The sequence below is a fragment of the Anoplopoma fimbria genome, chromosome 5 (assembly GCF_027596085.1).
Source record: "Anoplopoma fimbria isolate UVic2021 breed Golden Eagle Sablefish chromosome 5, Afim_UVic_2022, whole genome shotgun sequence".
Classification (NCBI taxonomy): Eukaryota; Metazoa; Chordata; class Actinopteri; order Perciformes; family Anoplopomatidae; genus Anoplopoma; species Anoplopoma fimbria.
Window position 1 is genome coordinate 3384933 of NC_072453.1, and position 15090 is coordinate 3400022.

The 15090-nt window shown below is 41.1% G+C and overlaps 1 protein-coding gene across 2 annotated transcripts in view; it reads left to right on the top strand.

The window, feature by feature from the left end:
• Positions 1-11539, top strand: part of si:dkey-191m6.4 (rho GTPase-activating protein 22) — a 47218-nt gene extending 35679 nt beyond the window's left edge. Inside the window, exons 5-12 of one of the 2 annotated variants that reach the window (XM_054599123.1) lie at positions 5294-5413; positions 8474-8681; positions 8777-8909; positions 9000-9073; positions 9153-9274; positions 9451-9897; positions 9928-10471; positions 11317-11539. In XM_054599123.1, coding sequence (XP_054455098.1) covers positions 5294-5413; positions 8474-8681; positions 8777-8909; positions 9000-9073; positions 9153-9274; positions 9451-9897; positions 9928-10471; positions 11317-11539 — 1871 coding nt within the window. Of the gene's footprint in view, positions 1-5284; positions 5414-8473; positions 8682-8776; positions 8910-8999; positions 9074-9152; positions 9275-9450; positions 10472-11316 lie in introns of both variants that reach the window. The other variant, XM_054599122.1, reaches the window with a different exon arrangement.
• Positions 11540-15090: the final 3551 nt, after the last annotated feature.

Here is a 15090-nt window from a genome sequence, read left to right on the forward strand (position 1 = left end):
TCAGTTACTGGATTAAAAAACACAAGGTCGGATATTAAAAGCGGCTGTAAGGCTAGGGGGGTGATGTCTCTTTAGTTTTGTCTCTGTCTCTTATTGTGTCATGCTCAACTTTCTGCACTAGAATCACTTTACCATCACTCTCCTGCAAAACTAATCCCATGTAGACAACTATTTAGAAAGTCATGCCTGTGCTTGTTAATTAGTTTAGATGAAGCCATGGAGCTTGGAGAGTATTTTTTTTGGACATTTTGTATTTTTGAAGAAAACTGTTCAAATTAGGTTTCATTGAAGCACGCTTCGATGAAATGCTTGTACTCCATTAGCTTTCGTGGCTTTTTTAAGAAATAGACGGAGCCACGCTCACACTTGCTCTAAACAGCAGGCTCACTTTTTGGTTATAGCAATCAGTAATAGAAAGTGTCAAAACTGATTTTGCACACAATATTCCATGCATACAGACTAGTGTGTTTCTGGAACGAGTCTGAAGTAACAGAGGTCTGCACTGCCTTTGTCTCACAGAGATTGATTGGCACTGTCTGGTTTCCCTCTGTGTGTGTGCGTACAAGTTTGTTTGGCAAAGATTGGAGGACAGCCCATCTCCCTGCCACTGCACACATACACACATACATACACACACATACACACACACACACACACACACACAAGAGAGAAAGAGAGAGAGAGAGACAGAGAGAGAGAGATCCTTGTTACATTCCTCCTCAGGGATTTGCTTCTCCCCAGGGGGGCTGAGGGAACGGACCTGCTGCCCACACTGCTGAATGAAAGAGACGGGAAGAAAAGAATGAATGAATGGACAGAATAAATGAGTGAAGGACAAGAAGTGGGACTCGTTTGACGGGTTTTTGTTTCCGCTGGCATATAGCATGCCTCACTGGCAGGTTCTGGCCGTCACCTGCGTACTGATCTGTTTCCAAACGGACACAGTGGTGACGGAGGAGCCGCTCCATGCTGCAGCTTTAGGCCGGTGCTTGTCCCAGCTCCAGCCTGCTCCGCTCACTCAGACATGGGGCCAGTGTGCTGCAAGCCGGACAGACTGAAGAAACTACATCTCCAAGGTAACAGGAAACAGATGCTGGAGATTTTTTTACAAGCGTTTTAGAGGCTGAAGTTGGAGAGCGTGAGTAGCTTTGTGATTGATGCAGGCACCTGATATACAACCTCTTTTTTATGGCTTTTTTCTTGCGTAGTAGTTAAAGGTACTGGCTCATGGTTAATGCTTTTCATCGTTTGTTGAGATTTTTGCATCCCTCAACAAAGTCTTTATGTGCAAAGTTATGCAGTAACCAACCAACTTATGCTAAATGTTTGAATGTGAAGATGGATGAATTGTTACCCAACATAAAGAAAAGTAAAGTATTTGGTTGAATAATGACTCATAGTTATCTAACTAATAATTATCTACCAACTTAGTTTAGGTTAAGATTTAATCATTTTTTTCTTAAAGATGTATTAACCTTGGATCTTGTTATCTAATAATAAAAGGCAGGACGTTTTCATATCCTGATATGAAAACTGATATAATCTGATTTACAGTTTTTCCAAGTAGCTTATTATTACTTGCATTAGCAGATACTGTAGCTGAATGATTGTTGGGTCAGCTGTACTTTGTGTCACACTTGCAGTGGAAACAGTTTATTAAGGTGGCAGCTTGTTGTGTCCACAGCAGTGCATACTGGATTTTAAAATACATAAGGTCGGATATCAAAAGCAGCTGTAAGGCTAGGGGGGTGATGTCTCTTTAGTTTTGTCTCTGTCTCTTATTGTGTCATGCTCAACTGCTCCTGCAAAACTAATCCCATGTAGACAACGCTAGAATTACATTTTGTTATTAAAACACGTAAATGTGATTTTTAAGCTTAATTTCCTGTCTTACTTGGTAAAAAAAAAACCTATTCTTTTATGTCTCTCTCTCTCTCTCTCTCTCTCTCTCTCATACATAGTACCAATAATAAGTAGCACCGAGGTTGTATAAAGTTAATCCCCAAGCGATTCACAGTGCCCAATCATCAGTCACATTATCAATGGAGGGTGTGACCTGAGGGACATAAAGCACACCAAACGCTGTAAAACTGCATCACTTTTGCGAGGCCAGAAGAGTGGTTACTGTATAGTTGTTTCCATATAGCAGCTAAATGCTAAACTGTGAGAGAGAAAACATGTCTCTATGTGACTAGAGCCGGGCTCCTCCAGAGGTAAATAAAACAGTTTTACTGGAACCGAAAGCTCACTAGTTACATCTTATTAGTATTCTGTTCAAAAGGTTGTATAAAAAGTTTTTTTTTTTTCTGCTGGACTACTTCTTGGCCCATTGCACAGTGCATACGTGGAAAATGTAATCCAACATATTCAAAGGTGCATTACATCACCTGACTCTCTTCTCATGCTTAGTAAAGGCATATCTCTCTCTCCACATTGACAGTTTAACAAGCTCGACCCACGACATCAGAAAGGATTTCAGTACAAAGAGAGTTACCTGTTCTATATCCTGTCGTCTCTCCTGTCCTCAGCTCCCATTCAACAGCGTCTGCGAGCAGTCTGACATTTCAGAACGGAAGCTATGATATATTCAGTACTTAAATGTCAGACACTCTAAAGGCACAAGCTGTACGCACACATGCTGTAGACATCCAACCTTCTCGGTGGCACAAATGTCAACGTCTGTCAGTCTTATGATCGGCCACGTGGAAACCAGAATTGATGCTGAGACTTTGAGAGATAAAATCAGTTTGAGGTGTGCCTGAAGTCAGTATTATCTTAATTGGCTCCAAATGGAATCTTTGTACTCCTCACTACTTTTTGTGTCTGTCGGCTATGTTGGGATTAATTTCAAGTGGCTCTGCATATGTTCGTGTGTGTGTGTGTCTGTCTTATTATATTCCTTTATTGATCCCCATGGGGGAAATTCAAGTGTTGCAGCAGCTCAACTACACAGAAACAGATAATAAATACACATATTATACAATAAAATAAAAATAAAAATAAAATAAAAAATAAGAAAAAAATAAAAAATGTACAGTATATCCACATGGGGGGGCTGGTCAGCATGATGACAGACTGTGGTCTCCGCTGTTGTACAGTCTTATCAGGGCCTGATTCATTGAAATGGAATTATTTGACGTGCTGAGGCTCCTTAATGTCTGAGCGTCCTCTCTGTATTTTCAATCACCCTTTTAATTGGCCTCTTTTCTTAAGGGCAAATTCATTTAGATGATATTGTGCACATGTGTACACACACTAAGCTATAATTAAGGGAAAATATCTAATAATGCTTAATCCTCAGTTGACTATTTCCGCGAAACTGGAGCCCATCTGAAGACAGACCCCAGTGTTGTTCATCAAGCCAGTGTGAGTTTGCAGAGCTGGGTGACAATGGCACTTAGCTTTATGGCACCAATGTTTATATTTGGATTCCCTCTTCACAGCTTAATGACTGTGACAACAACACCATCCAACACTAATGGCTCAGACAAACGGGAAACAGATGACAGATTCTCCAGGTTATTGAACTGTGTAGCATAGGACGAAGGTGGTGGGGCGAAGATAAGATATACTCGCATCCTTTGGTGTTAATGTGGTTTATATGTAGCAGCTGATCATGTTTCACAACATTTTGTTTCATGTGTTGATATTCCGCATGCCTCAATAATGTTTATGAGGTCAAATAAATTTAGGAAATGATTCATTCAAGTGCACTCACTAAGATTTGCTCTGGATCACCAACTAAATGCCTTAAATGAAATGGGAAAAGAAGGGTGAGGGTACAACAGGACAACTGTGCCATCTAGTGGTGACGAACCTTTATAGCATATTTGGTTTTAATCTGATATCAACCCCATTTTTTTTTTTGTTTAAAAGCAATTATTATACAGGTATCAAAAGCTATTTTCCAGCGTTTGTAATTTGTGAATCAGTTTAAAGAATGTTGGGCTGCTTTCCTGTTTGATTATGATGCAAAATTCACCAGAAAATATACATCTTATCATCTTGCTTACTATTATTATATTCCTTTATTGATCCCCATGGGGGAAATTCGGGTGTTGCAGCAGCTCAACTACACAGAAACAGATAATAAATACACATATTATACAATAAAATAAAAAATAAAAAATAGAATAAAAATATGAAATAAGAATAATAAAAAAAAATGTACAGTATATCCACATGGTGGTGGTGGGGGGGCTGGTCAGCATGATGACAGACTGTGGTCTCCGCTGTTGTTGTACAGTCTGATGGCAGTGGGCACAAATGAGCGTCTGAAGCGCTCCGTCCTGCTCTTTGGTAGAATCAGCCGATGGCTGAAAGAGCTGCCCAGCTGCCACAGTTCCTCATGGAGAGGGTGAGAGGGATTGTCCAGGATGGCTCTGAGTTTGGCCTTCATCCTCCTCTCACCCACTGACTCCAGACTGTCCAGCTCCAGACCACACATTTTGGACTGTTTCCTAAACACAAACACAGTTGCCAATATGACTTTTAGGTCAAGCACCATTAAGCAAAGTAGCAAACTGCATTGAAAACACATCCAAGGATTAACAACACAGAGCTTGAAACCTCCTGACCTTTATGCCACCTTGCCAAATTGCCAGCAAAAAACAAAAAAAAACCTAAAGCACACACACATGCCATAAACATAAACAAATATACTGAGCGGTCTTACTTTTTAATGTAATTATTTCCCCCATCTCCCTCCACACAAGAGCATCCAGACCCACTAAAATCCCATGCTAATAAATTCCCTTATGACAGACCTGTGATGTTGTCTTTGGTTTCTTTGTTCTGGGTTCATTTTTTTATATGTCACTCAGTTTATCGGATGTTCATAAACTCAGTTACTAGTTAGTAAGGTATTTCAAAACATACAGACCAGAGTTAAAATGTCATACTAAGAGTATTTTATGATTCTTTTTCGACCTTCTTTTTTGTAAAAATACCTGCTGGCTCAAGATCCGTGGGTTCATGCTTGCACAAACCCAAATGATCTGTCGCAAATACTCCGCCCTCCAATACGGTTACTGAAAGAAAGGTAACCAGTATGTGTACTAGACATTAAAGCGTCTGTAGTCAAAAATTAGCATCTAGGAAATTTGGGGAATGGCTCAAGAGGTTGACACATGATGCATGTAAAAAATACACTATATACATACATCTACTCTTCAATATACTGGGTTAGTTCGTTGAAAAATACCAGTGTTATGGAAAATATTTTCAATTTCTTGTGTGCTCACCTCTACTTTTTGTCTCCCTCCTCCCTCATTTGTCCCTCCAGGTGGAACAGGAGAGAAGGACCGGGCTCCAATCAGCCATGAGTCCTTCCTGCTCATGGCAAACTCCCAGACGGACATGGATGACTGGGTCAAGGCCATACGGCGGGTCATCTGGGCGCCATTTGGAGGAGGTAAAGCTGAACCTTTGAACTGAAACGCATCAGCATTGAGACAGATTATCATCCTTGAGCATGTTTCACATCATAGGAATGGGCAACAATTAAAACTCTTGATGCAACATGTGGATTGCAGGAAACCTAAATTAACAATTCACCTAAACGCACAAGACAGATGATGTCCAGCTACAGAAAAAGAGCATATTACTTATTCATTTTTTTTTCTATAGCCAATAATCATTGGAAGAAGTGCCATCCTAAGACAGGAAGTTTTCCTTTCCTTTCTACCGTGTAGGCTCCAACGATCTCGCAACACAAGACTGCAAAGCCTGCAGTTCACTTCTCTGGTGTGTCCATATCATACTTTATGAGTTACAAACTTGAGCCCAGTCATACAAAGTGTCACCTACCCCTACTGTGTCTCATTTATTTACCCTGCAGTTAATTCTCACCCTGATGTCTCTATGTCTGGTGTCAAACTACTGTACCTGACTGGGGAAATGTGATCAGAGTTTGCTGTCAATCTATTCCAGAAATTCAAAAATAGAGGTCAGGGTGTTTGAACGCAGTCAATCTGAGTTTCTTGGACTCCTTAAAAGTCGATTCCCCCCCCCCAAGCAACAGGGAGCCTGTGGTTAATTCTCACCCTGTCTGCTCTGGTCTGGCTGTCTAACTAGTGTACTTGACAGGAGGCCAGAAATATAACCAGGCCTGTCTGGGTGTGAATTGGGACTTAAGGAGCAGCTGAACAGCATGGTGTTATGTTACAAAGGAACGGTTTATTAATAGGGGGATAAATGTAGAATAACACACCGGTCATATACAGTAGTGTTAAACATCAGTGGTTTCATTTGAGACTTCATTTTTAAGGTTTGAGCTCTGTTGGCAGAGGGGGAACATGGTGCTAACTAGTAAAGCTACAATCATTGATGATTTGTATTTCATCATTAGTTTTGACTAACAAATGTGTTAAATTCTACCAATTTCAAGCTGTATTAGGCAAAAGTAATGACTGACAATTACAGAAAAACAGAAAAAGGTTGTAAATTCTCATATTTGAGAAGGTGTAGACTAAAAAATATTTGTTTTTTTACATGAAATTGATTGTATGATTGTATTGATTGAAATTTTGTATTCAATATTCAAAGTATGTTAATATTTGTTCTAACACTAAAATTAAATTACTGTTATACTGCTGAATCCAAGAGTTATCATCCGATTTTTAGCCTTTTTTTAAGCAACTTTTTCACAGAGCAACGCTCTCCTTTTCTAAAAAATAAATACCAGCAATATTTAAAAAAAACCAAAAGGCTGTTTAACAACAGTGACCACTGTTCTGAAGGTATTTCCTAAACTCTCTAAGAATCTTTTTTTTGGACTCTTTTAACCATTTGGATGACAAAATATCTGGCCTGCTGCGCAATAAAACAATTTAACCGGTTTCCTAAGTTGCGAATACTTTTATATATATTTAAATATATTTAATGGGTGCTAGTGCTAGTAGCTACTGGACAAACTGGAGCTGTATAGGTGTATGTCAACTTTAAATGAAAATCATTTTTTCAGGGCCCTGTGTCTGTTGGCTTCTTCGGGGCCCCCTGCTGGACAAAATTTGGTTGATGCAGCTTTAATTTTGTAAATATATTTACATGTTATATTAACATGCTACCTATTTTAAGTTTTTAAAAAAAAAAACATTTTTGCAAAAAAAAAAAAAAAAAAAATCAATTGTGGTGAGATAGTTATCCTTTCTGATCCAGCTGTCATTGATGGGGGGGCACAAAGCTTCTGTGGGGCCCCTAAAGCCCACGTCTACACCCCTGCTCGCTGGCTCATATTTACAGCCTCCCTGTCATATGTACAGAGGAGGTGTGTCGGCCTCTCGGTTCTCGCTCCAGAATAGACGTCGCCGGCACCGCAGACCCGTCGTTAGCACCGTGACCTCCAGTCAGCTGCCGAAGATTTTCCTAAAGTGTAAAAACACTCGTCCCCTTTACGGGAGTTAGTAAATGCGGGATTAATATTTGACCAGTGGAGTCAAATGCCTGAACCGGAATGGATGAACTTGGTGAAATGCGGGTTTGAGAAACGCGCTGTGCTGCTGTGTAGCTCCTGTTCGGTGAATCACTACGATCACTGCGAGCTGTCAGCCAGCAGCCAATCAGCAGGTAACAGTCAGCAGACATTAATTAATCAGCCAATTAAAAACAACATTTGTTTCATTAATGTTTTGATATTTGCATAATTAATAGATTCTAAAATAGAGTTGTTGTTGTTGTTGTTGTTTTTTGGGGGGATTCATAAATATGAGGAATAAATTTATGCTGATCAGTAAGGTATTTTATAAGATTTTATCAAATAACCCTTTATTACAGGATTACAGCAGCATAGAGGATAGTGCAAACAAGAGACATAGTAAAAAAATAAATAAAATTTAAAAAAAGTATTATAAATAAGAAATGAAAAATAAAAAAACAGTAAAGAATCCACAGTAACTGAAATATTATATATACAGACAGAAACTATTATAACTATTGTATTGCACAGTGTATTTTGTATTGCAGAGGTTTTTAGTGTCATGTGGTCTACTTATGGTATAATCTCTTCACCCACTGACGGTTAGAGAGAGTTGAAATGCTGCACCAATGCATGCAGCATCTTACTGCAAAGCTCTCCATAGGTCTATAGTCTAAAGCACTGAATCTAGTGTTGATGTTGGTGTAATGGAAAACGGGCATAAATGGGCAACAGTGAACAGTTCACCTTGTTACAGCGTTTACACACACTGTTACATTTAAGATTTTAGTTAATATAAAGTATTAAAATGTAACCCGGCAGTTGCACTCCTTGCTATTATTGGGTTCTTCAAGGTGCATTTGGCTTCGATGTCTCAACAATATAATTATAGATTGACAATTTGATACATATAGCTACAATGGGCCAATGTCTTAAATATAACCAACTGTTCCAAACGTTATACCAGTCCGATATAACCCAGTGCTATCAGTGGATGCGTGAATGAATAATCTGATGGACCTGAATTAGAAATATGGTGTATCCTACGTCTGTCCCCAGGGATCTTTGGTCAGCGTTTAGAGGACACCGTGCAGTATGAGAAGAAGTTTGGCCCCCGGCTGGCCCCCTTGCTGGTGGAGCAGTGTGTGGACTTCATCAGGGACAGGGGTTTGGACGAGGAGGGTCTCTTTCGGATGCCAGGACAGGCCAACCTGGTGAAGGAGCTGCAGGAGGCCTTCGACTGCGGAGACAAGCCTCAGTTCGACAGGTAGACAGAGAGCGGAGCGTTACCAGAGCACAACAGCTTTTTGAGAAGATCTTAGAACATGCAGTTGACACATTTCTTTCTGTACTAACCTGCAGTAATACGGACGTCCACACGGTGGCATCCTTGCTGAAGTTGTACCTGCGAGAGCTGCCTGAACCAGTCATTCCCTTCTCCAAATATGAAGACTTTCTGACCTGTGCACAGCTTTTGGCCAAAGATGAGGAGGATGTATGTGCAATAGACACTATGTGTGTGTGTGTGTGTGTATGTGTCTCTTTGTGTCTGTGTGTGTCTCACAGCTGTTTAATCTTTTATCAGGGGGTCCAGGAGCTTGGACGGCAAGTTAACACTCTACCTCTACCTAACTACAATCTCCTCACGTACATATGCAAGTAAGTGTTTGATCTCATAGTGTCATCAAGTTTAGAGAATTATATCTGCTTCCTACTTCTAACTTTGCTATCTGCTCAGATTCCTCGATGAGGTCCAGTCCCACTCCATTGAGAACAAAATGAGCGTCCAGAACCTTGCCACAGTATTTGGACCAAATATCCTTCGACCCAAGATGGAGGACCCGCTCACGATCATGGAAGGTACGGGCAATGTTCACTGACGCAATGACTGAATTCATAGTTGACACTGCAAAAGATACTTTGAAAATACACTACAACTTGGAGAAATGATGTATTTAACTTGCTGTATGTGCCAGATAGAAACAGGAATAATACCACTGTACATTTATGATATCCTGTCTGACTGTGATCCATAGGCACCTCTCTGGTCCAGCACCTGATGACAATCCTCATTAGGGAACACAACCGTTTTTACTCAGGGAGGGACCAGGAGGCATACAATGTTCCCCAAACAGAGCTCCCCCTCCCGGGGCATCAGCTCCAGCATCGCAGCCTGGGAGCCTGGATCTCAGAGGAGGACCTCCAGACCTGCCCGGTGTCCAACCCCGACCAAGAACTGGACAGCAGTGCCTCATCTCTGGATGCCAAACTGTGCGCAGCCGTCACTCCCACCCAGACCCCGAACCTGAACCCTGGACCAAAACTGGGATCTCCATCAGGGAAAGGAGAGATTGTGGTCAGCCCGAGTAAACAAGCCAAGACCATACCCTCCTGGAAGTACTCTTTCAAAAGCTCCTCAGCACCTCGTTCCCAGCTGCAGGGCAAGCCCAGCAACAGCGGCAGCTCTGTGGCTGATGTTGCTAGTGTGTCTTCTGGTGGAGGTGGAGGTGGAGGTGGAGGAAACTGGCTCATGAATGGTTTGTCCTCCTTGAGGGGACACCGGCGCACGTCGTCCGGCGAGCGGTCGGCCCGTGATCGCGACTCCACGGGCTCCTCACAGAGACTGTCCACCTACGACAACGTCACCTCTTCCTCCAGCATGGGGAGCGTTCCAAGTGTCGCTAGCACGCCTTGGTCCACCTCCTCCTGCGAGATCTCCGTCCAAGACTCGGGAAGTGAACCCTCACCCAACTGCGGAGCAGGGGGTGAAAGTGGGGGGACAGGAGAGTGGATGGAGAGCCAGAGGGAGATGGACAGAGGAAGGGATGAAGGGGCGACGACAGACCCGAGCTCTGAGCAGGACAGCTGTGAGGCCATGGAGCTGTGCAGCAGCAGCGTGGCCTGCAGCGAGAATGGAAACGTGGCCATGGCGGCCGGGGTGCCGTCCATTATCACATCAGAGGACGGAGACGGGACAATGACGCTGAGCAGTCTGGTGGAAGGACTGCAGGACGAGTTGAGGATGCAGAAGACTACATACGAGGCCAGGATCCAGAAGTGAGTCTGGGGGTTCCTAAACTCTCTTATACTGTATGTGTGCATTTCTTATGGTGCTCATTTGCATGTTTAATATAAGAGTCAAATTGGTCCCGTTTGGGAGTACTCTGCTCTACAGTAACAACCAGCTTGCTTTTTTGTCACGTGGATGTGCTACTAAACATTATTTGTTATAGTTATGTTACTGGAATACATTTACAATCAAAGGCAATGAGGCATTTTCTCACTCAATCATGTGTCGAGCTCCAAAAACAATGGGTCCTACATTTCCCATAGTGCAACTCTTTATCATATTTTTTTTAATGCCACCCGCCTGGTAAATGTCCACACCTTTCAAACTCTGCACACCTAGTTTGCGTTAAATTGAAGTCTCCAAGCCAAAGCTGAGATAACCCCGATGACATCATCAGGGTTTATTTTCTCAGGTACTTTTCATGGCAAGTAAATGATGATCAGTGTCTTCTGAAAATACAAGTTGGAGTCGCCTATGCTAAATGTTTTCAAATCTCACACAGAGACACTTAAACAATAAAAGTAACCCATTTTGCAATGATTGTTTTAAGGTAGAAAGTAGTTCCAATAAAATGTTACAAAGACATGTTTATGTAGTCTTTTAGTCCAGATAGCTTCCTAAAGTTACGCTCAGTATCTCCGAACAAGGATAAACATATTCAAAACTTCCTCAATGGTTAGACACAAATAGAGTTGATTATTATTTCAGATGGTGTCATTTCTATGTGACAAAACATACATAGTGTAGCTATACATTTAGTCATGTAGCCAAACAGTAAAGGTGAATGTCAATGACCTCTGCTCTCTGTCTATGATGTGCTGCATCTCCTCAGGCTGGAGGAGTCCAGTGCTGCTCTGTGTGCACAGATGGAGCGTTTGGAACAAGAGATGGAGCAGGAAAGGAAGAAGCAACGCATGCTGGAGATCAAACTACGGAACTCGGAGCGGGCGAGGGAGGATGCAGAAAACCGCAACCGCCTTCTGGAGAAGGAGATGGAGGATTTCTTTTCCACGCTGGGAGATCTGGCCCTGGGTGCGAGGACTAGTGATATTTGATACGGCATCTGTTTGTGGCCAAAACTGTCAGGGTTTGTATCTCGGGGGGGGTTGTGTCTTTCAAGGGCTCACTTCCTCCTCGTTGTATCAGGACGTTCCTCAAAAAGAAAACAAGAAAACAGAAAAGGAACCCGCCATATTTGTGTACATTCAGGACAAACTCAGAGGGAACTGATATATGAAGATGACGAAGATGAGGGAAGCAAATATGAAATTGCAATGGACTGTGTGGTCCTTGTCAGAATCTTCTCCATTGATCACAGAGCGGTTTCGAGTTTCTCACGCATGCTTGAAATGGAACGTCAAGATAAGAAGACGGCTCTTGTGATTACGGTCCTTGACGAGTCCAGGCTTTGTCTCCTGAGGGCTGTATCTGAACAGTTCCGGTTCCTGTATGTGACTGGTGGAACATAATGTCACTTGTCTGAAATTCAAAACTGGAGAGCACTGAATTCTACAACCACTACTTTACAAGGACACTACATGAATGGATTTTATGCTGAAACTGTATAAATAAACACCGTGTCAATGCAAACAGCTGACTGAAATTTACGTTTGGGGGACTAATGCTACATTTTGGGAAATACACTGGCTTTCTTGACAAATAGAAAAAATAAAAACATATGCTTACCAATACTTTTTTAAAGCTAACTAATTCACGTTTTATATCTTGTCTGTTTGATTCTTAATTTCATAGCTTTACGTTTAGCATATTTTTGTTTTGCTTTGGATATATTGTTCATATTTTAATTGTGGTGAAACTGGAATAATTCGGGACATTTGAGTGTTTATTGTTAATTGTCGGGACACAGGACACCCAGCTGGAAACCAGGACAGTCCCAGACAAACCAGGACATCTGGTCACCGTATTCATATGTTTCCTACAGACATAAGAGCAGTACCAAACATCTCATCCAAGCGAAGTGTTTTTCCCAAAATGTCAAGCTATTCCTTTAGAGGTAGGGTCAGCTCAGCCAAATTAAAAAACATATTTTCTCACGTGCCTGTATGGGTTCCTAGCTAATGCAGATTGCTTTGTTTTTTGGCCAGGTGTTGAAGTTACAAAAGAGTTTTGTGAAATACCCAGAATAACAGGTTAACTTTTTCTGAAAGCAGATGTTGCCGAATTGGAATTAAATGTAGTTTTTAATACTGCGAGCACCAGAAACAGCATTTAAATTCCCTGCATTTGTTAAGGTTTAACTATGCTATCTCAAAACCTTTGTATAAAAACACGTAACCACTGGGAGTATTTCTCTGTAATCTGAGTGAACTGACCGGTAAACTGTCCAGTGGTAACTTTGGCAGATGTTCCTCCACTTTGCATTTATCCTCCTGTATTTGTGCTGCAGATTTTTTTTTCCTGGATGTTTTACTGCAGAATCAACTTTGTATATCGTAACACAAAAAGCAGGTTTAGAAAGCTAAAGTTTCCAAACGATTTCCTTTTCGGAGCAGAACCGAAGCAGTAATAGTTGGAAACTCTGCAATAGCTTCCTCTGTACCTTCTTTTTTCCTCAGGCCCTTCCAGTGCCTCTACACCTCGTCACCATCTGCATGGTCTCCGTGTCCATTCGATGGCAACGCCTCAGTCTTCGGTTCATTCCGATCCTCACAGATGTCAACGTACCTTTTTAATGTACAGATAATACAACAGGGACAAAGAAAACAATTATTCAAGCATTTTTGCGACTTAGCGCATGCTGCCTAGGACACAGGACACGTGGCTCAGTAGGTGAAGGCCATTTACAGTACACAGTAAATACCAAAGCTGGACCGCCTCAGCTGTTCACTCACTAGAGATCAGAATGGCCTGCCCTGAAGCCATGTTGATTTTGGCACATGAAGCTGAACACTGCCCTCAAAGAAACAATGGAGTTTCCTGGTTGTGCCTTCAGGGAAGTGTTTTCAAAAAAAGGAAAAAATGTAGTGTTGCTTGCTTGTCCAGAGACGTAGTGAATATATTCACCCATAGTGCACACAGTAGCTGCATTGTTTTTGTTTTTTTTTATATATGGCAACGGACTGCTGAAGTTGAATAACTTGATCTCCCTAGAAGGTGCCAATTCTTGTGAAAGTGAATTGTGAATTGAATGGAAGTTTTGAATTAAGAATGTATCCTTGTAGTGAATGTAATGTTGTTGTTGTTGATGAAACCAGCTATGACAAAAAAAAAAAAAAAAAACATGTAAGCGACTACCAGAGCGGGGAAAGAAATTTTAATCAGTGATGGCTTTCAATTCCTCAACCCACATCCCTGACTCCATTGGTCTTACTTTCTAGTCTTACATACCAATGTGATGTATTACACACTTAATTATGCGTTTGCAAAAATGAAGAGTTGCAGATATCTCTTTTGTGAGAATTGCATGTGGTTACATTGTTGAAAATGTCTGTTCACCAATCAGAAGAATGTCCAGAGGTGGTTAAAGTGATGCGTATTTCTTAAAGGGCCTGACAAACAGTATCATTGCAAGTGAAAGTGTGCTTTTGGTTAGACAATGTGACTGTATTTTTTCTTTTTAATATTTTATAAAAGAAACATAAAGGCAATGTTAATACATTACCGTCTTTGATTGCACAGGTTTACAAGGTAATTACCCTCCAGTTCACAATATGACCGTCTAAATCCATTGCAAGATCTTTGATTCCAACGGGACATTTATTTTCCATTATGTACGTCTCATGACTAAGGCTAAATGTCTCTTACTGCTCTGCTGATTATCTATGGTGCTTATTTATTATGGATTTCCACTATTGTAATGAATGGACATGTATGGAAATAAAGGTGACAAAGAAAAAAAAAAAGGTAGTTGTCTAAAATAGATATATCAGTGATCTATGACATGACAGTGAAAATGAAGGGACAACATCATGTAATTGTTTAAAGCTGCAGATAAAAGGGATTCTCAATCTTTCAGAGAAAACAGTGAATATTGCTATTAATTCTACATTTGTAGACTAACCAGTACAGCCCATTATATCTCAAAATACAATGGTCAATTGTTTAATCTGTAAATGTAATGTAAATACGTATTTACCAGGCATTTGCATTCAGGTTGACATCCTGTCACAAACCTCCCTATTCAGACTGTGGGACTCAGCCCCAGCCTGTTTGTTCATACTGAAGACAAAAATCATTAAAACTGGGTCCCAAATATCAACATTTTGAAAAGAACCAGTAATGTCTTAAACTACAATTACTACCTGTGGTTGTAGAACTCCGACAACCTATCAATTTGCAGTTTGCATCGATGTCTGTCCAAAATATCATCACTGTTTTGCACACGTTTAGCCTAGTAGACATACGTGTAAAATTGTCATAATTAGCTTATGAATTCTTGAGAATGGGCCAGACGTGAGTTCACAGTGACCTTGACCTCTTTACCACCAAAATCAAAAGATTTTTTGTCCTCAAGTTCAAGTGGACGTTTGTCTCCCTCCGGGCATTCCAGAGATATGGCGTTCACGAGAATGGTACAGACGGCCAACTCGACATAATCCCCTTGGCCACAGCTGTCAAATGACGTTGGTCACTGTAGTTTTATTTA